This window comes from Oncorhynchus nerka, linkage group LG15, assembly GCF_034236695.1.
Source record: "Oncorhynchus nerka isolate Pitt River linkage group LG15, Oner_Uvic_2.0, whole genome shotgun sequence".
NCBI lineage: Eukaryota > Metazoa > Chordata > Actinopteri > Salmoniformes > Salmonidae > Oncorhynchus > Oncorhynchus nerka.
This window is the reverse complement of record NC_088410.1, coordinates 80,512,592-80,536,438: the sequence shown is the minus strand read 5'-3', so window position 1 is coordinate 80,536,438 and position 23,847 is coordinate 80,512,592. Positions and strand designations below refer to the sequence as shown.

The 23,847-nt window shown below is 43.8% G+C and overlaps 1 protein-coding gene across 1 annotated transcript; it reads right to left on the bottom strand.

Annotated features, from left to right (window-relative positions):
- Window positions 1-4,066: 4,066 nt before the first annotated feature.
- gnl3l (G protein nucleolar 3 like) lies at window positions 4,067-23,103 on the bottom strand. The gene is made up of 15 exons (XM_029683739.2): window positions 22,954-23,103; window positions 22,809-22,849; window positions 22,167-22,271; window positions 21,923-22,039; window positions 21,742-21,825; window positions 21,400-21,535; window positions 21,192-21,295; window positions 20,867-21,011; window positions 17,265-17,352; window positions 17,004-17,181; window positions 16,771-16,913; window positions 16,534-16,670; window positions 16,277-16,443; window positions 4,353-4,527; window positions 4,067-4,155 (listed from the first exon to the last, which is right to left on the bottom strand). Exons 1-15 carry the CDS (start codon window positions 22,967-22,969, stop codon window positions 4,088-4,090), a joined length of 1,704 nt encoding a protein of 567 aa, XP_029539599.1. The 5' UTR covers window positions 22,970-23,103; the 3' UTR covers window positions 4,067-4,087.
- Between the last annotated feature and the right edge of the window lie 744 nt (window positions 23,104-23,847).

The following is a 23,847-nucleotide window of genomic DNA, read 5'->3' as shown; positions in this document are numbered from 1 at the left end:
GAAATAATAAACGTCTTGTTTGAGATATGGTTGAATCCGGAAACTATTACTGACCTAAGGCTAGTATTTCTGTGTGTTATGTTATAACTAAGTCTATGATTTTATAGAGCAGTCTGACTGAGCGATGGTAGGCACCAGCAGGCCCGTAAGCATTAATTCAAACAGCACTTTCATGCGTATTGCCAGCAGCCCTTCGTGTGCTTCAAGCATTAAGTTGTTTATGACTTCAAGCCTATCAACTCCCGAGATTAGGCTCGTGTAACCGATGTGAGATGGCTAGCTAGTTAGCGGGGTGTGCGCTAATAGCGTTTCAAACGTCACTCGCTCTGAGACTTTTGTGGAGCAATGGGTAATGCTGCTTTGAGGGTGGCTGTTGTCGATGTGTTCCTGGTTTGAGCCCAGGTAGGAGCGAGGAGAGGGATGGAAGCTATAGTGTCACACTGGCAATACTAAAGTGCCTATAAGAACATTCAATAGTCAAAAGGTTAATGAAATACAAATGGTATAGAGAGAAATAGTGCTGTAATAACTACAACCTAAAACTTCTTACCTGGGAATATTGAAGACTTATGTTAAAAGGAACCACCAGCTTTCATATGTTCTCATGTTCTGAGCAAGGAACTTAAACGTTAGCTTTCTTACATGGCACATATTGCACTTTTACTTTCTTCTCCAACACTTTGTTTTTGCATTATTTAAACCAAATTGAACTTGTTTCATTATTTATGAGGCTAAATTTTATTGATGTATTATATTAAGTTAAAATAATCATCATTCATCATTGTTGTAATTGTCATTATTACAAATAAATCAATTGGCCGATTAATTGGTATCGTCTTTTTTGGGTCCTTCAATAATCGGTATTGAAAAATCATAATCGATTGACCTCTAGTATACACATCACTCCACAGTGCGCTTTTAACAGTTATTGGCATGGCCAGTTCTGAGGTTTTGCGTCCGGAGGCAAGTATCTGGTGCCAAAAAGGGTACCCTGTAGCCAGAAGTAATAAATGCCAACAAGTTACCTCATTGGAAAGAAAGAGATTTAGCTAACTCTAACCATATGAAACCTTAAAGGTGTATACTACAAAGTAGGATCAATGAGTTAGCCAGCTAACATTAATAAACAACCAGAAATAACTTGATTTTACGATTATACATTGTGTTTTGGATTGTTGAATCAGTTAGGCCATGCCCATTTCAAGCTTTAGCTTATATATATTTTTTTGAAACAAATATTTCAGAAAATGTGGACGTTGGCTGGCTAACTCATTGAATCTGCTTTGTCGATTACCCCTCAGCACTAGCTGGAGAGGTGAAATTGTTTACTTCTTACTGCGATGAGAGTATGGCCATATATGGTCAGATTCTCCTCAGACAGACAGCTGCTACCTATCTTGCGTCTACAATAAAGAGCCCAGCAAGTCAGAATGTTGAACAAAATCCAATTTCAACTTTGCTGGTTCATCGAGGTGTTGGAAATATAATTTAGTTCATTATTCTAAATTGCAATGCTTTTTATCTTAGGTTGAGGTATACAGTCAAAGCATACAAAAGCCAGAGCATTCGTACATTTGGGCGATTCCATGCCAGCATAGCACAAAAATAGTTTTGGTACCTCAGATTGTTCTGGCAATTCTCACATAGGAATTTTACTGGGAGGAAGGATGTTTCACATGCTTGTTAAATTTTTACAAACCATTTTTTTTTATCATGATGAAAGTGACAATCTTTAGACCACTTTTAACAAAATACATTTCACCACATATTTAGTTTAAAAAGTACAATTTCCCTCTATACATCTACAATATATAAACTCAGCATAAACAATGAACATGCACCTGTAGAAAGGTCATTAAGACACTAACAGCTTACAGACAGTAGGCAATTAAGGTCACAGTTATGAAAACTTAGGACACTAAAGAGGCCTTTCTACTGACTCTGAAAAACACCAAAAGAAAGATGCCCAGAGTCCCCGCTCATCTGCTTGAACATGCTGCAAGGAGGCATGAGAACTGTAGATGTGGCCAGGGCAATAAATTGCAATGTCCGTACTGTGAGATGCCTAAGACAGCGCTACAGGGAGACAGGACGGACAGCTGATCGTCCTCGCAGTGGCAGACCACGTGTAACAACACCTGCACAGGATCGATATATCCGAACATCACACCTGTGGGACAGGTACAGGATGGCAATAACTGCCCGAGTTACACCAGGAACGCACAATCCCTGCATCAGTGATCAGACTGTCCGCAATAGGCGGAGAGAGGCTGGACTGAGGGCTTGTAGGCCTGTTGTAAGGCAGGTCCTCACCAGACGTCACCGGCAACATCATCACCTATGGGCACAAAGCCACCGTAACTGGATCAGACAGGACTGGCAAAAAGTGCTCTTCACTGACGAGTCGTGGTTTCGTCTCACCAGGGGTGATGGTCGGATTCGCGTTTATCGTCGAAGGAATGAGCGTTACACCGAGGCCTGTACTCTGGAGCGGGATCGATTTGGAGGTGGAGGGTCCGTCATGGTCTGGGACAGTGTGTCACAGCTTCATCGGACTGAGCTTGTCGTGATTGCAGGCAATCTCAATGCTGTGTGTTACAGGGAAGACATCCTCATCCCTCATGAGGAACCCTTCCTGCAGGCTCATCCTGACATGACCATACAGCATGACAATTCCACCAGCCATACTGCTCGTTCTGTGCGTGATTTCCTGAGCACGTCTGGGACCTGTTGGATCAGAAGGTAAGGGCTAGGGCCATTCCCCCCGGAAATGTCCGGGAATTTGCAGGTGCCTTGGTGGAAGAATGGGGTAACATCTCACAGCATTGGCCAATCTGGTGCAGTCCATGAGGAGGAGATGCACTGCAGTACTTAACACAGCTGGTGGCCACACCAGATACTGACTGTTACTTTTGATTTTGACCCCCCTTTGTTCAGGGACACATTATTCCATTTCTGTTAGTCACTTGTCTGTGGAACTTATTCAGTTTATGTCCCAGTTGTTGAATCTTATGTTCATACAAATATTTACACGTTACTTTTGCTGAAAATAAACGCAGTTGACAGTGAGAGGTCATTTAATTTTTTTGCTGAGTTTAGAAAGAGGAAGTCAGCGCGTCAGTGACCCAAACAACAATTTCTCACTCGGTGCAAAAAGTAGATTTAATATGATTCTGAATATTTCTTTGTTATCGTCATCCATGCTACAACTAGAAGAAGTTAAGACACCGGTTCCTTCCAAATCGAGAATGAAGAAAGTATTGTCATGTAAAGGTGTGTCGAAATATTAGAACCAAATGCATGACCTTAGAGACCAACTTTAGATTTGCCGCTGAGGTTCCAGTTCACATGGCTACTAATATGTCATTTAAATAAATATTAGATTTGACCTAATCTAGATCTAGGTTTCTAATTGAACTGCTTAATTATAAAAACTAGATTAGTTAATCTAAGGTTAAATCTCTATGACTGTGATTAGTGACACGTGTCATAATGGATTCACCATTGCAATATGTTCTAAACAAACCAGCACTGGTCATTGCTAGTTAGCAAAGTGAGTTTTCACTTCATGCTAAGGATGAAATTAATTGCACTTTGCTGTCAAATAAGTTAGCTGGCTAGCTGAGTTTAACAAACATAAACCACAGGAGATAAAATTGTTAAATAACACCAAAAATAAAAGCACATACACTAATATTTGCTGAATTTAAACCTCCTCCAGTGGTAGTTTAGATTATACTAATTTAACATTAGTAAAATTGTTTTTAAAACAATGGAGCAACAATATTAGATTTTATCCTGGTTTAAAGTCAAAATGTAATCTAATTCTTCTAAAGTAAGTTTAAGTGGGAGTAATTTAAAAATATGATTAATGTTTGGTGCAACAAGATTAATAAATAAACCTTTATTAAACCCAGTTTAAGAGTTAATCCATGTTGGTACAACCCACCCTCAGTCTTGATATGTAAATGCTGATATACGTTATTGCACATCATGCCTACCACTAGGGGATGTTGCAAATAAGGTTGACGATATTGACTGAACAGAACTAAATAAAAACACCCCGTTTTAGATGACCTTTTATTTTTCATATATCTGAAAATGCAAAGTTCATTGCCGTCGTCAGGCTGTCTGAGAGTTTGGTAGCAATTTTGTCTGAAAAGAAAATAGTGAGAAAGGAGAAATTGTATAAACTCACAGATCAACATATCAATTACAGAAGTAATGGTAGAATAAAAACACCAAAACCATATTGAAGTTAAAAACCTCAAGGTAACAAAAGATGGTTGTCAAGTGATCTACAAACCAAGGATTTATACAACAAATTGTTTGTTTTAAAACGTGAGACATACCAGCTCTTTTCTGTTGCTTCTTCCTCTTCTTCCCAGCAGCCACGAGTGCTTGGCCCTGCTGAAGAGGGTCTACATTCCAGATATCCTTTAAATCGAGGGTCCTGGGGGCAGCAGCATCAACTGAACCACCAGTCTTTGCCCTTGGTGCTTTTATCTCCACAGTCATAGGTCCAAACTAATGTTAAATAAAAAAAAAGACAAGATGTACAAAACACTGATACCACCTTCCTAATATCGGATTCACCTGTTCAGTATGTCATGGAATGAGCAGGTGTTCTCAAATGTTTTGTACACTTAAGATGAAAGTCCTTAAGATGCATTTAAGTGGAACTCAGCAAAAGTCATAACACTGTAAAACTGGTATCATCTGGGTTGTAAGCATGAAAATGGGGAGTTGCTTCAGGGACATTGGCAACTAAGTTTAAAGCTTACATTTTTTTTTTTTCTCCCTGCTTTGGAATGGATGTGTCAATGTGTAGTCGTGGCCAAAAAGTTTTGAGAATGACAAATATACATTTTCAAAGTCTGCTGCCTCAGTTTGTATGATGGCAATTTGCATATACTCCAGAATGTTATGAAGAGTGATCGGATGAATTGTAAAGTCCCTCTTTGCCATGCAAATTAACTGAATCTCAAAAAAACATCCCCACTGCATTTCAGCCCTGCCACAAAAGGACCAGCTGACATCATGTCAGTGATTCTCTCATTAACACAGGTGTGAGTGTTGACCAGGAGAAGGCTGTAGATCACTCTGTCATGCTAATTGAGTTTGAATAACAGACTGGAAGCTTCAAAAGGAGGGTGGTGCTTGGAATCATTGTTCTTCCTCTGTCAACCATGCTTACTTGCAAGGGGAACTGTGCCATCATCATTGCTTTGCACAAAAAGGGCTTCACAGGCAAGGATATTGCTGCCAGTAAGATTGCACCGAAAATCAACCATCAACTATTGAAAAAGCGACAGTCCCGGGTGATATATTATCGATTATATATTCTAAAAACAACCTGAGGATTGAAAATGTTTGACATGTTTGTGGACATCACGGATACTATTTGGAATTTGTCTGTGATGTGGTGACCGCTCGAGCCTGTGGATTTCTGAAGATAACGTGCCAACCAAATGGGGGTATTTTGGATATAAAAATAATCTTTATGGAACAAAATAAACATTTGTGTAACTGGGAGTCTCGTGAGATGTTTTGTTCCCCGAGCCACGTAGTTATCACTTTTGCCTTATGGCAAAGTGCTCCATCATGCTGGAAAAGGTCTTGTTAGTCACCAAACTGTTCCTGGATGGTTGGGAGAAGCTGCTCTCGGAAGATGTGTTGGTACCAGTCTTTATTCATGGCTGTGTTCTTAGGCAAAATTGTGAGTGAGCCCACACCCTTGGCTGAGAAGCAACCCCACACATGAATGTTCTCAGGATGCTTTACTGTTGGCATGACACAGGACTGATGGTAGCGCTCACCTTGTCTTTTCCGGACAAGCTTTTTTCCGGATGCCCCAAACAATCTGAAAGAAAATGACTTTACCCCAGTCCTCAGCAGTCCAATCCCTGTACCTTTTGCAGAATATCAGTCTGTCCCTGAAAAGAAGTGGCTTCTTTGCTGCACTTATTGACACCAGGCCATCCTCTAAAAGTCTTCACCTCACTGTGCGTGCAGATGCTCTCACACCTGTCTGCTGCCATTCCTGAGCAAGCTCATTCTCAAAACTTTTGGCCACCACTGTAGCATTCAGCTGAGTTCTACGTAGATGTAGCATTTCACCTAAACACACCAGCAGATGGCTTTGTTCAGTTAGTCTGTCCTCAATTGAACGGTGTACCACCACGGTGGTCAAAACACTAAAGACACACCCTATCCCCCCAGCCCTCAAATTAAGTGGACACTTCTGATGATTCTTCTGAATTTTTATTAACAACAAATCAATACAGGAAGTACATGTGGGAACACAAGTATATACACTGCTCAAAAAATAAAGGGAACACTAAAATAACACATCCTAGATCTAAATGAATGAAATATTCTTATTAAATACTTTTTTCTTTACATAGTTGATTGTGCCGACAAAAATCACACAAAAATTATCAATGGAAATCAAATGTATCACCCCATGGAGGTCTGGATTTGGAGTCACACTCAAAATTAAAGTGGAAAACCACACTACAGGCTGATCCAACTTTGATGTAATGTCCTTAAAACAAGTCAAAATGAGGCTCAGTAGTGTGTGTGGCCTCCACGTGCCTGTATGACCTCCCTACAACGCCTGGGCATGCTCCTGATGAGGTGGCGGATGGTCTCCTGAGGGATCTCCTCCCAGACCTGGACTAAAGCATCCGCCAACTACTGGGAAGTCTGTGGTGCAACGGATGGAGCGAGACATGATGTCCCAGATGTGCTCAATTGGATTCAGGTCTGGGGGAACGGGCAGGCCAGTCCATAGCATCAATGCCTTCCTCTTGCAGGAACTGCTGACACACTCCAGCCACATGAGGTCTAGCATTGTCTTGCATTAGGAGGAACCCAGGGCCAACCGCACCAGCATATGGTCTCACAAGGGGTCTGAGAATCTCATCTCGGTACCTAATGGCAGTCAGGCTACCTCTGGCGAGTACATGGAGGGCTGTGCGGCCCCCAAAAGAAATACCACCCCACACCATGACTGACCCACCGCCAAACCGGTCATGCTGGAGGATGTTGCAGGCAGTAGAACGTTCTCCACGGCGTCTCCAGACTGTCACGTCTGTCCACACGTGCCATTTCTACCTTTATTTAACCAGGCAAGTCAGTTAAGAACAAATTCTTATTTTCAATGACTGCCTAGGAACAGTGGGTTAACTGCCTGTTCAAGGACAGAACGACAGATTTGTACCTTGTCAGCTCGGGGTTTTGAACTTGCAACCTTCCGGTTACTAGTCCAACGCTTTAACCACTAGGCTACCCCGCCGCTCAGTGTGAACCTGCTTTCATCAGTGAAGAGCACAGGGCGCCAGTGGCGAATTTGCCAATCTTGGTGTTTTCTGGCAAATGCCAAACGTCCTGCACGGTGTTGGGCTGTAAGCACAACCCCCACCTGTGGACGTCGGGCCCTCATACCACCCTCATGGAGTCGGTTTCTGACCATTTGAGCAGACACATGCACATTTGTGGCCTGCTGGAGGTCATTTTGCAGGGCTCTGGCAGTGCTCCACCTGCTCCTCCTTGCACAAAGGCGGAGGTAACGGTCCTGCTGCTGGGTTGTTGCCCTCCTACAGTGGGAACACAAGTATATACGTCTCCTGATGTACTGGCCTGTCTCCTGGTAGCGCCTCCATGCTCTGGACACTACGCTGACAGACACAGCAAACCTTCTTGCCACAGCTCGCATTGATGTGCCATCCTGGATGAGCTGCACTACCTGAGCCACTTGTGTGGGTTGTAGACTCCGTCTCATGCTACCACTAGAGTGAAAGCGCCGCCAGCATTCAAAAGTGACCAAAACATCAGGCAGTTAACCCACTGTTCCTAGGCAGTCATTGAAAATAAGAATTTGTTCTTAACTGACTTGCCTAGTTAAAGTTTTTTAATTTTTTTTTACTAAAAAATAAAAATAGGAACTGAGAAGTGGACTGTGGTTATCACCTGCAGAACCATTCCTTTATTGGGGGTGTCTTGCTAAATGCCTATAATTTCCACCTGTTGTCTATTCCATTTGCACAACAGCATGTGAAATGTATTGTCAGTGTTGCTTCCTAAGTGGACAGTTTGATTTCACAGAAGTGTGATTGACTTGGAGTTGCATTGTGTTGCTTAAGTGTTCTTTTTTTTTGAGCAGTGTATATTTTGATTTGTTGAACACTTTTGGTTCCTACATGATTCCATGTGTTATTTCATAGTTTTTGATGTCTTCACTATTATCCTACAATGTAGAAAATAGTAAAAATGTAAGATAAACCCTTGAATGAGTAGGCGTGTCCAAACTTTTGACTAGTACTGTATGTGGTGTTGAGTCCACTGGACCAGAGGGTTATAAAAAAGTATGGAAAAGTGTGTGTTGGTGAAAACAAGTAAAAATGATTCAAAAAGGTTTGTGGTTTGCCTTCCTCCTCCCTGGGCCTGCTGTTTCAACATAGCACCAATAACCTGTCTGTCTCCCGCTTTTCTCGCACTCTTGACCCTGTGTAGTGTGTGAAACTAATGTCTTGCGGGAACATGCAAAATGGTATTTCAACACATTGTAAAAATGCTGTATTTTACCACACCCTACCCCATCTAGGTATAAATTAGGGAAGGGAGAAAACAAATAAATAGCTTTGCATGTGTGGCTCCTTACCACAATCAATCAGTATGGCAAAAATAATATCTGCTCAGAGAGCCTTAGAAATAGTTTTTGCAGAGAGAGAAGAGACTTCGGAAAACAAAGAATTTTCAGAATTTGAGGATCATGTCACTGTCAATTCAGAGTCTGACAGTAATTTGAAAGAAGAGGTTGAGCTTGACCCAGTAGGAGAAATATGGATGTCAAAAACTTGTGAAATTGAATGGTCTTCTTGCCCAAGTAATGAGACACCCCCGCATGGCTGCCAATGTGATAAGGATGCAACCAGGGCTGACGCAGCGGTTACTTATGTGCAGGACATAAAGTCTTTTGAACTGGTCATCCCAGACACCATCCAGAAAACCATTCTGGACTGCACTAATTTGGAGAGAAGGTGTGTTTTTGGAGAGAGATGGAAGTAGATGGACCCAACTCATTTAAATTAATACTTTGGGGTTCTTATCTTTGCTGGTGTTGTCAGATTAGAGGTCTACCGATTAAGTAGGGCTGATTTCAAGTTTTCGAACTGTGCGAACTGTGTGAAGTCCATTTATTCCTAACAAAGGCTGTAGTTAATTAGCCAGAATTGTACATGATGACATAACATTGACAACATAACAGCAATATTTAGACATAGGGATGCCATCCGTTAGATAAAGTACAGAACGGTTCCGTATCTCACTGTTTTCGAAATGATAGTTTCCGGATTCTACCATTTAAATGACCAAAGGCTTGTATTTCTGCGTGTTATGTTATAATTAAGTCTGATTTGATAGAGCAGTCTGACTGAGCAATGGTAGGCACCAGCAGACTCGTAAGCATTCATTCAAACAGCACTTGTGTGTTTTGCCAGCAGCTCTTCGCTGTGCTACAAACATTGAGTTGTTTATGACTTCAAGCCGATCAACTCCTGAGATTAGGCTGGTGTAACCGATGTGAGATGGCTAGCTAGTTAGCGGGGTGACCGCTAATAGCATTTCAAACGTCACTCGCTCCGAGACTTGGAGTAGTTGTTCCCCTTGCTCTGCAAAGGTAACGCTGCTTCGAGGGTGGCTGTTTTCGTGTTCCAGGTTCGAGCCCAGGGAGGAGCGAGGAGAGGGACAAAAGCTATACTGTTACACTGGCAATACTAAAGTGCATATAAGAACATCCAATAGTCAAAGGTTAATGAAATACAAATGACAGAGAAATAGTCCTATAATAACTACAACCTAAAACTTCTTACCTGGGAATATTGACGACTAATGTTAAAAGGAACCACCAGCTTTCATATGTTCTCATGTTCTGAGTGTTGGATCCTGAGTTTTACATTATAGCCATTACCATATATATGATTGAATATTATCTGCTGTTGGCTTGTGTGGATGTATGTATGTGTTATGCAACATAGCTGACTTGAAACATTGTTAAAAGCTTCAGGGCCATGGGCCTTTCTCATGATGGAAAAAAGACAGGAACTGTGCAATGAGTTGGGGGTAGGCACATTCAGAGCGTGGTGTTGTGAGAACAAGCGGTCTTATGTTAGATAACAGGTTAAAATAAGTGTTCATTCAGTATTGTTGTAATTGTCATTAGTATAAATACATTTGAAAAAAAAATGGGGGAAAAGAATTGACCGATTAATTGGTATCGGCTTTTTTTGGTCCTCCAATAATCGGTATCTGCGTTGAAAAATCAGTCGGTCGACCTCTATTTCAGATCTAATGGAGAATCCCTGTGGGATGCAGAAACTGGCAGAGAGCTTTTCAGTGCAACAATGTCTCTGGAAAACATCCACATTATTTCCAGGATTATCCGCTTATTATCAGAGACATCAGACCAGCCCGGCGGCAGAGAGACAAGCTAGCTGCAATTAGGTGAGTGTGGGAGAAGTGAGTGGACCGCCTTCCCCTGTTTTACAACTCTGTGCCCAACGTTACTATTGTTTTGCACGCATAGAAGCAGCTACAAACAACGCTACGGTGCAGGTCTTTCAATGTAGTTATTTCTTGTCACGCTTCAGCCTTGGAAAAATATTTGTTTTTTCACAACATAAACGTTTGCAATATATTCATTCAAGAAAAGTCACGCCTTGAGACTACGGGTTGGAGCGAGCGGTTGCATCTGCACTCGGTCCGCAGGTAGTATTACATTTCATTACATTTCATTATAGTACAACGGTTTGATTTGTCTAATCTTAGCAATTTCTTCTTAGCTAGCTACACAGCCGTCTTTGTATCATAGATAATTGCGTAATTATCGTATTTCGTCGTCCTAACGCAGTCTACACTGCCCTGCAGCTAGCCAGCTAGCTAACGTCCACCGTCAGCTAGTCCACCGTCTACCGATTAGCAGCACAACTATTACACTCAACTGAACGACTTGATTAGTGTAGTGTTAGCTAGCTACATAGTTGTCTTTGCTGTCTTCGTACCCAAGATAATTGTGTAGTTTAGAGTGTGTAGTTTTATGTCGTCCTTAACATAGGAGACTCTGCTAGCTAGCCAACAGCTAGCCAACGTCTACCGAACAGAACTTCTGCACTCAACAATCCGGTCGCATTTCGCTTCGCTCCACAGGTAGTATCACATTTTTCATTTCATTTCATTACAGTACAACGGCTTGATTTGTTTGATCGTAGCTAGCTACATAGCTAGCTACATAGCCGTCTTTGTATCAAAGATAATTGTGTAGTCTAGAGCGATTTCCTAGGTTAGCTAGCCAGCTATTGTCGTTCTTTTAACGCAACGTAACGTAATCAACACTGCTAGCTAGCCAGCTAGCCCCGAATAGCAGCACAGTAGAAACTATTACACTCAACGGAACGACTTGATTAGTGTAGTGTCAACAACGCAGCCAATGCCAGCTAGCCTACTTAGTCAACAACGCAGCCTCTGCCAGCTAGCCTACTTCAGCAGTACTGTATCATTTTAATCATTTTAGTCAATAAGATTCTTGCTACGTAAGCTTAACTCTCTGAACACTCGTGACGTGTAGTCCACTTGTCATTCCAATCTCCTTTGCATTAGCGTAGCCTGTCAACTATGTGTCTGTCTATCCCTGTTCTCTCCTCTCTGCACAGACCATACAAACGCTCCACACCGCGTGGCCGCGGCCACCCTAATCTGGTGGTCCCAGCGCGCACGACCCACGTGGAGTTCCAGGTCTCCGGTAGCCTCTGGAACTGCCGATCTGCGGCCAACAAGGCAGAGTTCATCTCCGCCTATGTCTCCCTCCAGTCCCTCGACTTCTTGGCACTGACGGAAACATGGATCACCACAGACAACACTGCTACTCCTACTGCTCTCTCTTCGTCTGCCCACGTGTTCTCGCACACCCCGAGAGCTTCTGGTCAGCGGGGTGGTGGCACCGGGATCCTCATCTCTCCCAAGTGGTCATTCTCTCTTTCTCCCCTTACCCATCTGTCTATCGCCTCCTTTGAATTCCATGCTGTCACAGTTACCAGCCCTTTCAAGCTTAACATCCTTATCATTTATCGCCCTCCAGGTTCCCTCGGAGAGTTCATCAATGAGCTTGATGCCTTGATAAGCTCCTTTCCTGAGGACGGCTCACCTCTCACAGTTCTGGGCGACTTTAACCTCCCCACGCCTACCTTTGACTCATTCCTCTCTGCCTCCTTTCCACTCCTCTCCTCTTTTGACCTCACCCTCTCACCTTCCCCCCCTACTCACAAGGCAGGAAATACGCTCGACCTCATCTTTACTAGATGCTGTTCTTCCACTAACCTCGTTGCAACTCCCCTCCAAGTCTCCGACCACTACCTTGTATCCTTTTCCCTCTCGCTCTCATCCAACACTTCCCACACTGCCCCTACTCGGATGGTATCGCGCCGTCCCAACCTTCGCTCTCTCTCCCCCGCTACTCTCTCCTCTTCCATCCTATCATCTCTTCCCTCTGCTCAAACCTTCTCCAACCTATCTCCTGATTCTGCCTCCTCAACCCTCCTCTCCTCCCTTTCTGCATCCTTTGACTCTCTATGTCCCCTATCCTCCAGGCCGGCTCGGTCCTCCCCTCCCGCTCCGTGGCTCGACGACTCATTGCGAGCTCACAGAACAGGGCTCCGGGCAGCCGAGCGGAAATGGAGGAAAACTCGCCTCCCTGCGGACCTGACATCCTTTCACTCCCTCCTCTCTACATTTTCCTCTTCTCTCTCTGCTGCTAAAGCCACTTTCTACCACTCTAAATTCCAAGCATCTGCCTCTAACCCTAGGAAGCTCTTTGCAACCTTCTCCTCCCTCCTGAATCCTCCTCCCCCTCCCCCTCCTCCCTCTCTGCAGATGACTTCGTCAACCATTTTGAAAAGAAGGTCGACGACATCCGATCCTCGTTTGCTAAGTCAAACGACACCGCTGGTTCTGCTCACACTGCCCTACCCTGTGCTCTGACCTCTTTCTCCCCTCTCTCTCCAGATGAAATCTCGCGTCTTGTGACGGCCGGCCGCCCTACAACCTGCCCGCTTGACCCTATCCCCTCCTCTCTTCTCCAGACCATTTCCGGAGACCTCCTCCCTTACCTCACCTCGCTCATCAACTCATCCCTGACCGCTGGCTACGTCCCTTCCGTCTTCAAGAGAGCGAGAGTTGCACCCCTCCTGAAAAAACCTACACTCAATCCCTCCGATGTCAACAACTACAGACCAGTATCCCTTCTTTCTTTTCTCTCCAAAACTCTTGAACGTGCCGTCCTTGGCCAGCTCTCCCGCTATCTCTCTCAGAATGACCTTCTTGATCCAAATCAGTCAGGTTTCAAGACTAGTCATTCAACTGAGACTGCTCTTCTCTGTATCACGGAGGCGCTCCGCACTGCTAAAGCTAACTCTCTCTCCTCTGCTCTCATCCTTCTAGACCCATCGGCTGCCTTCGATACTGTGAACCATCAGATCCTCCTCTCCACCCTCTCCGAGTTGGGCATCTCCGGCGCAGCCCACGCTTGGATTGCGTCCTACCTGACAGGTCGCTCCTACCAGGTGGCGTGGCGAGAATCCGTCTCCACACCACGTGCTCTCACCACTGGTGTCCCCCAGGGCTCTGTTCTAGGCCCTCTCCTATTCTCGCTATACACCAAGTCACTTGGCTCTGTCATAACCTCACATGGTCTCTCCTATCATTGCTATGCAGACGACACACAATTAATCTTCTCCTTTCCCCCTTCTGATGACCAGGTGGCGAATCGCATCTCTGCATGTCTGGCAGACATATCCGTGTGGATGACGGATCACCACCTCAAGCTGAACCTCGGCAAGACGGAGCTGCTCTTCCTCCCGGGGAAGGACTGCCCGTTCCATGATCTCGCCATCACGGTTGACAACTCCATTGTGTCCTCCTCCCAGAGCGCTAAGAACCTTGGCGTGATCCTGGACAACACCCTGTCGTTCTCAACTAACATCAAGGCGGTGGCCCGTTCCTGTAGGTTCATGCTCTACAACATCCGCAGAGTACGACCCTGCCTCACACAGGAAGCGGCGCAGGTCCTAATCCAGGCACTTGTCATCTCCCGTCTGGATTACTGCAACTCGCTGTTGGCTGGGCTCCCTGCCTGTGCCATTAAACCCCTACAACTCATCCAGAACGCCGCAGCCCGTCTGGTGTTCAACCTTCCCAAGTTCTCTCACGTCACCCCGCTCCTCCGCTCCCTCCACTGGCTTCCAGTTGAAGCTCGCATCCGCTACAAGACCATGGTGCTTGCCTACGGAGCTGTGAGGGGAACGGCACCTCAGTACCTCCAGGCTCTGATCAGGCCCTACACCCAAACAAGGGCACTGCGTTCATCCACCTCTGGCCTGCTCGCCTCCCTACCACTGAGGAAGTACAGTTCCCGCTCAGCCCAGTCAAAACTGTTCGCTGCTCTGGCCCCCCAATGGTGGAACAAACTCCCTCACGACGCCAGGACAGCGGAGTCAATCACCACCTTCCGGAGACACCTGAAACCCCACCTCTTTAAGGAATACCTAGGATAGGATAAAGTAATCCCTCTCACCCCCCCTCCCCCTGAAAAGATTTAGATGCACTACTGTTCCACTGGAGGTCATAAGGTGAATGCACCAATTTGTAAGTCGCTCTGGATAAGAGCGTCTGCTAAATGACTTAAATGTAATGTAAATGTATTGATGAGCAGCTTTTGCCATTTAGGGGCCGCTGCCCCTTCAGGCAGTACATACTGTATAAACCCACAAAATATGGAATCAAGATCCAGGCTGCCTGTGCTGCTGCTTCATCATATGCGTGGAACATGCAAGTGTAAACAAGGAAGCCAGGCGGAGGAGCCCCTGAGACGAATCAGGGGATGCAAGTTGTCCTGAACTTGACACAGGAACTCCGTGGCCACAACATCACATTCGCTAACTTTTTAAAATTGTTATACTTCGCACAAGCTGGGACAGGAGCACTTGACAATGTTAGGAACAGTACAAAAAAACAAGCCAAAGCTCCCACCTCAGCTGTTGAATACACAGAACAGGCCTATCAATTCCTCTAAATTTGTGTTCAAACGACACGTCCCTAGTCTCCTACGTACCAACGGCAGGTAAAAAGGTGGTACTCATGAGTACGCTGCATAGGGATGGGAGAATCTGTGGCCAGGAACATCAAAAACCAAAAATCATAATGGATTACAATGCCACAAAAGGAGGGGAGGACAATTTAGACAAGCTGGTGACTGGCTACAACTGTGAAATTCTTCAACATCTTGGCGTGGAACGCATTTGTCATCTGGATGGCGTTGAACCCAGATTGGAACAGAGGGAAGAAGACGGCTCTTTTTAGAAGAGCTGGGCAAGGCATTGGTAAGACCTCAAATCCAGAGGCGGCAGCAGATCCCAAGGACCCCAGCTTATGCAGCCATCATGAGGGGGATTCAGGAGGAGGATGCTTGTTGCCCGCCTCGCAAAACCAACAAAGCCAATACCGAAAGTAAGTGATGTGGTTGAATGTGTGCGTCTCTCCTACCTTGGCCTGCTGTAACTATGTATGTGCGGGTGTGTGAGATGTTAGTAAAATTCCTGAACTAAGTGTTTATCATTCTAGGTTGCAGCTGGTGGCAACAAGAAGCGCTGCAATGTGTGTGGACCCAAGATGGACAGGAAGACACAGTACACAGGCATCAAGTGCAAGAAATACATTTGCAACACACACACAGTAGAGAACTCTGTCCCTCATGTGGTGTGTAGACCGGCCTTAATGTGTGTTCAATGGGGCTCATTTATCATTTACATAAAATAGAGTATGTAAAATGTATCCTTCCAAATTGTTCAGTTCAAACCAATAAACATCAAGTGATGAAAACATGATTTTTCTACCCATGTCTTGATTATAATTGATTTGTTTACAAAAATAAACATGATCTAGCAGAGGTAAATGGCAAATATTAACCATGTATCAAATATAACCATGTATTAACCATGTATGCTGTCTATATTGCTTGTAATTGATAAGTCAACATCTAAGTATTAAGTATTTGTACGGCATTGTTTTCAAAACCCAATAATGTAGTGAGTCCAACAGACCCGCGAACATTAGGTGAATAACAAAAACATGACCACCACACAAGAGTTAAGAAGTAAAAGGTCCAAAAAAAAAAAAAAAGTACCACAGAATCAGTTTAACTTGTCAAGTAAAAGCACTGAAATACCTCTGGGTCCTGATCATCATCCATGGATTCAGTTTCATCCTTGGACTCAACCCCATCCAAAGCTCCACCTTCCATTTCCAGGTCACAGGGTGGTTCTTCTTGACCACCCTGAGTCATCCCAGCAGTTACCATGCAGAAACCCATTTGGACATCAGTGCAAGACGACACTACAATAAAAACAAACATTTAGCACACTTTTTATACCAACATAACTTTTCAATTACTAGGTAACTGTCAAATATGTGCGTGTATCCTACCAGCTAGCACTTCCTGGTTTCCCTTCTCTAGTTCCTCCCAGTCGAAAGCTTTGCCCATCTCTGCCACAATCTCAGCACTGATATGAGTGGGAAGAGTGTGCGTCTCCGGAGGGTGTGTAAAGTAGCTGATCCTACCCCTACATGACAGTAAATTAAACAGAATAATGGGACTATTAGGTAGGGACGGTGTAGCTTTGAAAACCTCAGATGTAAATGATTTTTGCAGTTTTCACCCACCCTGTCCAGTCCATTAGGACACTCTTTGCCGCCTTGTCATTATCAGGCAGTCCTCCCTTCCTCAACTTGCCCTGTCGCTGTGCCAACAAAGCCAGGAATTCGAGAGCTGTGTGGAAGTCTGGAACACCATAGTGTTCCATTATCTATTGAAAAATGAAATGAAATATGAGAACATGGACGTAACATCCGTCACATCATTGCAGTGAATATGCCGTTAAATAATCTTTGGATACCTGTGTCTTATTGCAGCGTCTTAAGATGGCTTCGACTGGAGGTAGAGGGTCTACAAGCTGCTCAATCTTTACACAATTCCGAAGGATCATGGCCGCGTCCGTCGTCGAGGTTGCCATTACAATGCCGGGACAATCTAAAAGCTTGATGTGCTTGTCCAAGTGTATTTCCTGAAGGCACCTAAAAGCCATCATACAGGTCAGTCAAGCAAGGAAAGAACATGTAGACCTAGACATAAATAAAGCCAAAAGTGTTGTACTTACTTGGTTACACCGGGTGTGGCTCCAACATTGCATGCACGTGCCCGCTTCAAACTGTTTATCAGACTGCTCTTTCCAACATTGGGAAAGCCTGAAAAAAAGAAACCATTCAAAATATTGCATAACTTCAAACCTTTGCCCAATTTGAGCGTTAGGAGCGTTGGGCCAGTAAGTTAAAATTTTGTTGGTTCGAATCCCCGAGTCGACTAGGTGAAGAATTTTTTTTTTTTTTTTTAGGTGCAGTTGAGGAAGGCACTGAACCCTAATTGCTTCTGTATCAATAAGTGCATTGAGGACGTCGTCCCCAGTGATTGCACGTACATACCCCAACCAGAAGCCATGGATTTACAGGCAACCCTCACACTGATCTAAAGGTAGAGCTGCCGCTTTCAAGGACCGGGACTAACCCGGAAGCTTATAAGAAATCCTGCTATGCCCTGTGATGAACCATCAAACAGGCCAAGCGTCAACACAGGAATAAAATAGAATCGTACTACACCGGCTCCGACGCTCACCGGATGTGGCAGGACTACAAAGAAAAACACATCCGAGAACTGCCCAGTGACACGAGCCTGCTAGATAAGCTAAATAACTTCTATGCTCGTTTCGAGGCAAGTAACACCGGAACATGCATGAGAGCGTCAGTTGTTCCCAGACGACTGTATGATCACGCTCGCCACAGGCGATGTGAGTAAGACCTTTAAAAAGGTCAACATTCACAAGGCCGCAGGGCCAGACAGAGTATCAGGCCGTGTGCACAGAGCATGCGCTGACCAACTTGCAAGTGTCTTCACTGACATTTCAAACTCTCCCTGTCGGAGTCTGTAATACCAGCATGTTTCAAGCAGACCACCACAGTCCCTGTGCCCAAGAACATGAAGTTAGCCTGCCTAAATGACTACAGACCCGTAGCACTCACATCTGTAGCCATGAAATGCTTTGAAAGGCTGGTCATGGCTCAACACCATTATCCCAAAAACCCTAGACGCACTCCAATTTGCATACTACACCAACAGATCCACAAATTATGCAATCTCTATTGCACTCCACAATGCCCTTTCACACCTGAACAAAAGGAACACTTATGTAAGAATGCTGTTCATTGACTACAGCTCAGCGTTCAACACCATAGTGCCCTCAAAGCTCATCACTAAGCTAAAGACCCTGGGACGAAACACCTCCCTCTGCAACTGGATCCTGGACTTCCTGATGGGCAGGCCCCAGGTGGTAAGGGTAGATAACACATCTGCCACGCTGATCCTCAACAGGTGGGTCCCTCAGGGGTGCATGCTCAGCCCCCCTCCTGTACTCCCTGTTCACTCATGACTGCACAGCCAAGCACGACTCCGACACCATCATTACATTTTCTGATGACACAAGTGGTAGGCCTGACATGGGTCCTCAGATCCTCAAAAGGTTCTACAGCTGCACCATCGAGAACATTGTGATGGGTTGCATCACTGCCTGGTATGGCAACTGCTCGGCCCCCGACCGAGGCACTACAGAGTAGAGGTCGACTGATTATTAATTTTCATCACCGATACAGATAATTGGAGATCCCACCAAAAAAGGCGCGCACCGATTAATCTGCCGATTTATTTTTATATATAATATATATATATAATATATATATATATAATATATATATATATATAAAATAATGAATATAATACTGAATGAACAACCTGATGGGTCATTTCGCGGGACGTATTGACTGAAAGAAACTGATTTTAAGACCACAAGTAATGACATAATTGTGCACCAATGATTTGCCCGCTGTTTCGTTGATTGACTGTATTTTAACCCAATGACCACTGATCGTCTTGAAATCTAGCTGGGTAGATAGCCAATGAGCTGAGGTAAACGGCATTAGGTCATGTTTATGTGTTGCAAGACCAACCCATGTAGTAAGCTCCGGCGTAAAGAGAGTAATTCGCTATTGAAGTTTCATACCGGAAGGAGCAACACACATTACGCACAGCGTCGTTTCACATATTCAGCTGTTTAGATATCATTATGGCGACTAAGTCAGGAAAAGCGAAATCTAAGTCTAGATATACAGATGTACACAATTTTAGAATAAAGTGATGGGAAAGTGAGACAGATTGTTGTAGGACGATTCATTTAGCGATTCCCAAGTGTAGGAATATTTTTAACGGGACAGGACATCGTTTTGGACTGTTAAGTTATTCTCATGCTAATGCCCTCGTTTGAAATTAATAATATAAAATATTGGTGACTTTTTTTTTCCTTTTTAGAAGCAATATAAAAACATGTAATGTCATGAAATGTGAGATGCGCGTGTCTGCCGCCCCACCCCAACTCACATGAAATAGCCTATTTGAGGCTGTTGAGGGGAGGGCAGGCCCACAATGGCCAAAGTGAAATGGAGACAGTAGATACAGCTGGCCTAAATATTGCAGTTACATTGCACAACCTTTAATGTTAAGTCTTAATCATTTAAAATTCTGGCAAATTATTATGAATTTTTTACCTACATATTTAGTTAAAATAAATGTTAGCAGGCAATAATAACTAGGGAAATTGTCATTTCTATTGCGTTCGTTGCACGCAGAGTCAGGTTATATGCAACAGTTTGGGCCGCCTGGCTCTTTGCTATTGATTTTAAGAAAGGCATTCATGTTTATGGTTAGGTACATTCGTGCAACGATTGTGCTTTTTTTGCGAATGCGCTTTTGTTAAAACATCCCGTTTGGCGAAGTAGGCTGTGATTCGATGATAAATTAACAGGCACCACATTGATTATATACAACGCAGGACAAGCTAGTTAACCTATAAATATCATCAACCATGTGTATTTAACTAGTGATTATGTGAAGATTAATTGTTTTTTAATAAGATACGTTTAATGCTAGCGAGCAACTTACCTTGGCTCCTTGCTGCACTCACATAACAGGTGGTCAAGCCTGCCACGCAGTTTCCCCGTGGAATACAATGTAATCGGCGTCCAAAAATGCAGATTACCGATTGTTATGAAAACTTGACTAACTAATCAGTCAACCTCTACTACCAAGATTCCTGCCATCCAGGACCTCTATACCAGGCAGTGTCAGAAGAAGGCCCTAATTTTTTTTGTCAAAGACTCCAGCCACCCTAGTCAAAGACTGTTCTCTCTGCTGCCGCACGGCAAGCGGTACCGGAGAGCTAAGTCTAGGTCCAAGAGGCTTCTAAACAGCTTCTACCCCTAAGCCATAAGGATCATGAACAGCTAATCAAATGGCTACCCAGACTATTTGCATTACCCCCCCACCCTTCTACGATGCCGCTACTCTGTTAATTATCTATTCATAGTCACTTTAATAATTCTACCTACATGTACATATTACCTCAATACCGGTACCCCCTGTATATAGCCCGCTTATGTTATTTACTGCTGCTCTTTAAGGATTTGTTATACTTCCCTCTTACTTTTTGGCAGGTATTTTCTTAAATCTGCATTGTTGGTTAAGGGCTTTTAAGTAATTATTTCACTTTAAAGTCTACACCGGTTGTATTCGGCGCATGTGAAAAATACATTTTGATTTGAAGAAGCTCAGGATAACAGCGTCTGTTAAATGACAAATGTACATTTAAAATATACCCACCAACCACACCAACAGTGATGGCTGTCTTAATGTCCAGGTTGCGGCAGTAGTTCCCCAAAAGTTTCATCAGGCATTCCGCACCCACACAGGCACTGCTACCTAGGAGCTCAGCAGTGGCCTGGGTAACAGGTACATTGCTTCGCTTCTGCAAATTGAAAACATAAGTATAGTTAATAGATCCTAACTGAAAAAAGTTTCAGTTTATCTAGTACATAGATCCTTATTGCTTAACAGTAAAATATAAATATTTTATGTAACTTAAATTAATTTCGGTAAACTATCCTGTCCATGTTCTACATATGCTGTTCTGAATAGTCTGACTCACCAAATTCTTGTTCTGTTGTTGCGTTGAGGCTTTGAAAGCCACAGTGGGAAATTCATTGCGAAGATACTTGATCCATTTCTCCACAATCTCCTTGGACACCAGGTCTAAGGGTACAGTGGAAAGACATGTTTGTCAGTTAAAGATAATATGGCACAATGGTATCTAATGTATAAAACTATGCATATTAATGAATCTCTCACACACTCACCAATCTTGTTAAGCACCAGGACTATTTTCTTGTCAGTGCCGCTCTGAATTACAGCCTGCTCCACCTGAGGACAACGGCAGCCAAGAGGGTCACGGGCATCCAGAACCTCCAGAATCACATCAGAGGCCTCAACTACCTTTTATACAGAACAGGGAATACAACACATTGTTATAATATAAATTATAAGCACTACACACAGGTAACCTTCTCTAAAAGATCAGCTTACTGGTACAGAAATGTAATGTAAATAAATGGGTATCAATCAAGTGCAATACTGCAAATTGTTACACGCGTGCTACTGTGCACTCTCACAGACTATTGCACTCGATAAAGAAAAGTTACCTTTTTGAATTCCCTGTAGTACGCCTTTCTTGAATTCTCATTTTCAAAATTGACATGCTTCTCTAAACTCTGCATCTCAGTTTCCTGCAATCAGAAAACACAAAAGACACACTTTCTCATTTAATGAGAAAAACAGCATTGGGAAAGCTGCTCTTTCTATAACCTACACTAGTTAAATTACCCTCTGCTCAAACTCTCTTTGTCGCTCTAGAACATCTCTCTGAAAACCATCCAGACTTCTCCTCTTCATCTGCTCCCGTTCTCTTGACAACCTCTGCTTTTCTTGGAGCTCCTGAAGCTGACCATGGCAAAGAGAGCAACACATTTTAAATACCTATAAATCAATTGCCAATCCAGAAGAATTGTGCTATTGTCATGACATAAATTAACAGTTGTAATAAAAATAAATGTATATCATGGTTCACCCTTTTCTTCCGGATTTCTTCTGGTTTTCCATACCCTTTGGGATGGCGTGCAATGGACAGCTCTGAATGCATTTTCCCTCCTTGAGTCTGTTGTCCATCTTTCCCCTTCAATTGAAATTAAATATCCAATGAGATATGGCCACCGACGTTAACATAACATAAGTAGCTAAACTATAGTTATACTGCCTTGTTCAGGGGCAGAACGAGAGATTTCTACATTGTCAGCTCGGGGACTCGTTCCTGTAACCCGCCCCGTCTACTTCACACAGAGTCGGACAAAGGTATTATATTGGGCTGCAGAGACCTTTCTCAGGTCATTTACTATGTTTTTGTCAAAAGCGATGTTTTCTGAAGTTGTAGCAATCGACGTTGTACGCCAAAATGGGGTCAGCTGCCTGGCAGATTTGTCCAAAGTGGTTACAACAGGCTAGCTAGTCGCCGCAATTAGCATCTCTTGTGTATTGCTACTACGCTCACCAGCGACGCAAGTGAAATTCAAATGATATTGTATTCAACATTATGGCTTGCGCACTGTTCTAAAATATAATCTATTGCAAATTGTTCGACTATGAATAACATAGTTGTTTATAACGTTACAATCTAGCTAACGTTCCGAGTAGCAAGCAGGCTAGCTAAACATACCTTTTGTTTTCCTTGGAAAACTAATTTCGCTCGCTTTTGTTCTGCAAAACCCACAACAACAAAATAAGTTACACATCAACCTAGCTACAATGTTGATTAAATGTTTAAACTATCAAAGTCAAATAACATTTATGTATTTACGGACTTCTGGCCTTCGACATGATTCCACATGTGGAGTGGTTGGTGATGGATTGCGCGGATCTGACGTCAAATCACTAAATCAGGTTAACGCTCTTCAAAATAAAAGCTTAGCAAAGACAAAAACGCATGCAGCTGCCGATTACTAGCCCTGAAACCGAATGTCTGCGATGCGAATGTGTTTTTCAGCCTCTTCTGCATCTTCTTCTGTGGGGGTTTAAGGCAGACTACACCCTATGAGGTGTGTTGCCGCCACCTGCTGAGTGGGGTGAAAACTGGGAAACTTTATTGCAAAAAGGGAGGAAGGGAGGGAGGAAGGAAGGGAGGGAGGGAGGGAGGAAGGAAGGGAGGGAGGGAGGGAGGGGAAGGGAGGGAGGGAGGGAGGGAGGAAGGAAGGGAGGGAGGGAGGGAGGGAGGAAGGGAGGGAGGGAGGGAGGGGGAGGGAGGGAGGGGGGAACATACTAATTTAAAAAACGTAAACGAAAATGCTTAGACTTTTTCAAAAAATGTACGCAGATCCTTACACAGGCTCTGGGGCCTTGTGAAGGGGGAACATAGTTAGTCAGTATTCCCTGCAATGTTTAAAAAAATATATATATAATTATTCGTTTGGCCAGTACAATCTATCCCTTGGGCAAAACAAACAACAAAATTAACCTTCTTTAACACCTTCATTCTCAGGCTGCAGGGTATCCACTGCATCAGCTATTTGCACCTCCTCTGCAAAGGAGACATGCGTGACAGACCTTGATCCTTGCTACTACTCAGAAACTCTGAATCCCACCACAATTGCAGCACCATGTTGTTCTTCTTCTTGATGAGGTTTAACGGCAGTTGGCATCCAAATCAAATCACATTTTATTGGTCAAATACACATGGTTAGCAGGTTTTCAGTCCAAGA

Bases quoted from the DNA above. Each gene is read 5' to 3' on its own strand.
- gnl3l (XM_029683739.2), bottom strand. The intron at 17,353-20,866 runs GTGGGTATATTT...TCTTTTTTTCAG, and splicing joins CATCACTGTTGGTGTGGTTG to GCTTTCCCAATGTTGGAAAG. The intron at 16,671-16,770 runs GTGGGTGAAAAC...ACTGTCATGTAG, and splicing joins GTCCTAATGGACTGGACAGG to GGGTAGGATCAGCTACTTTA.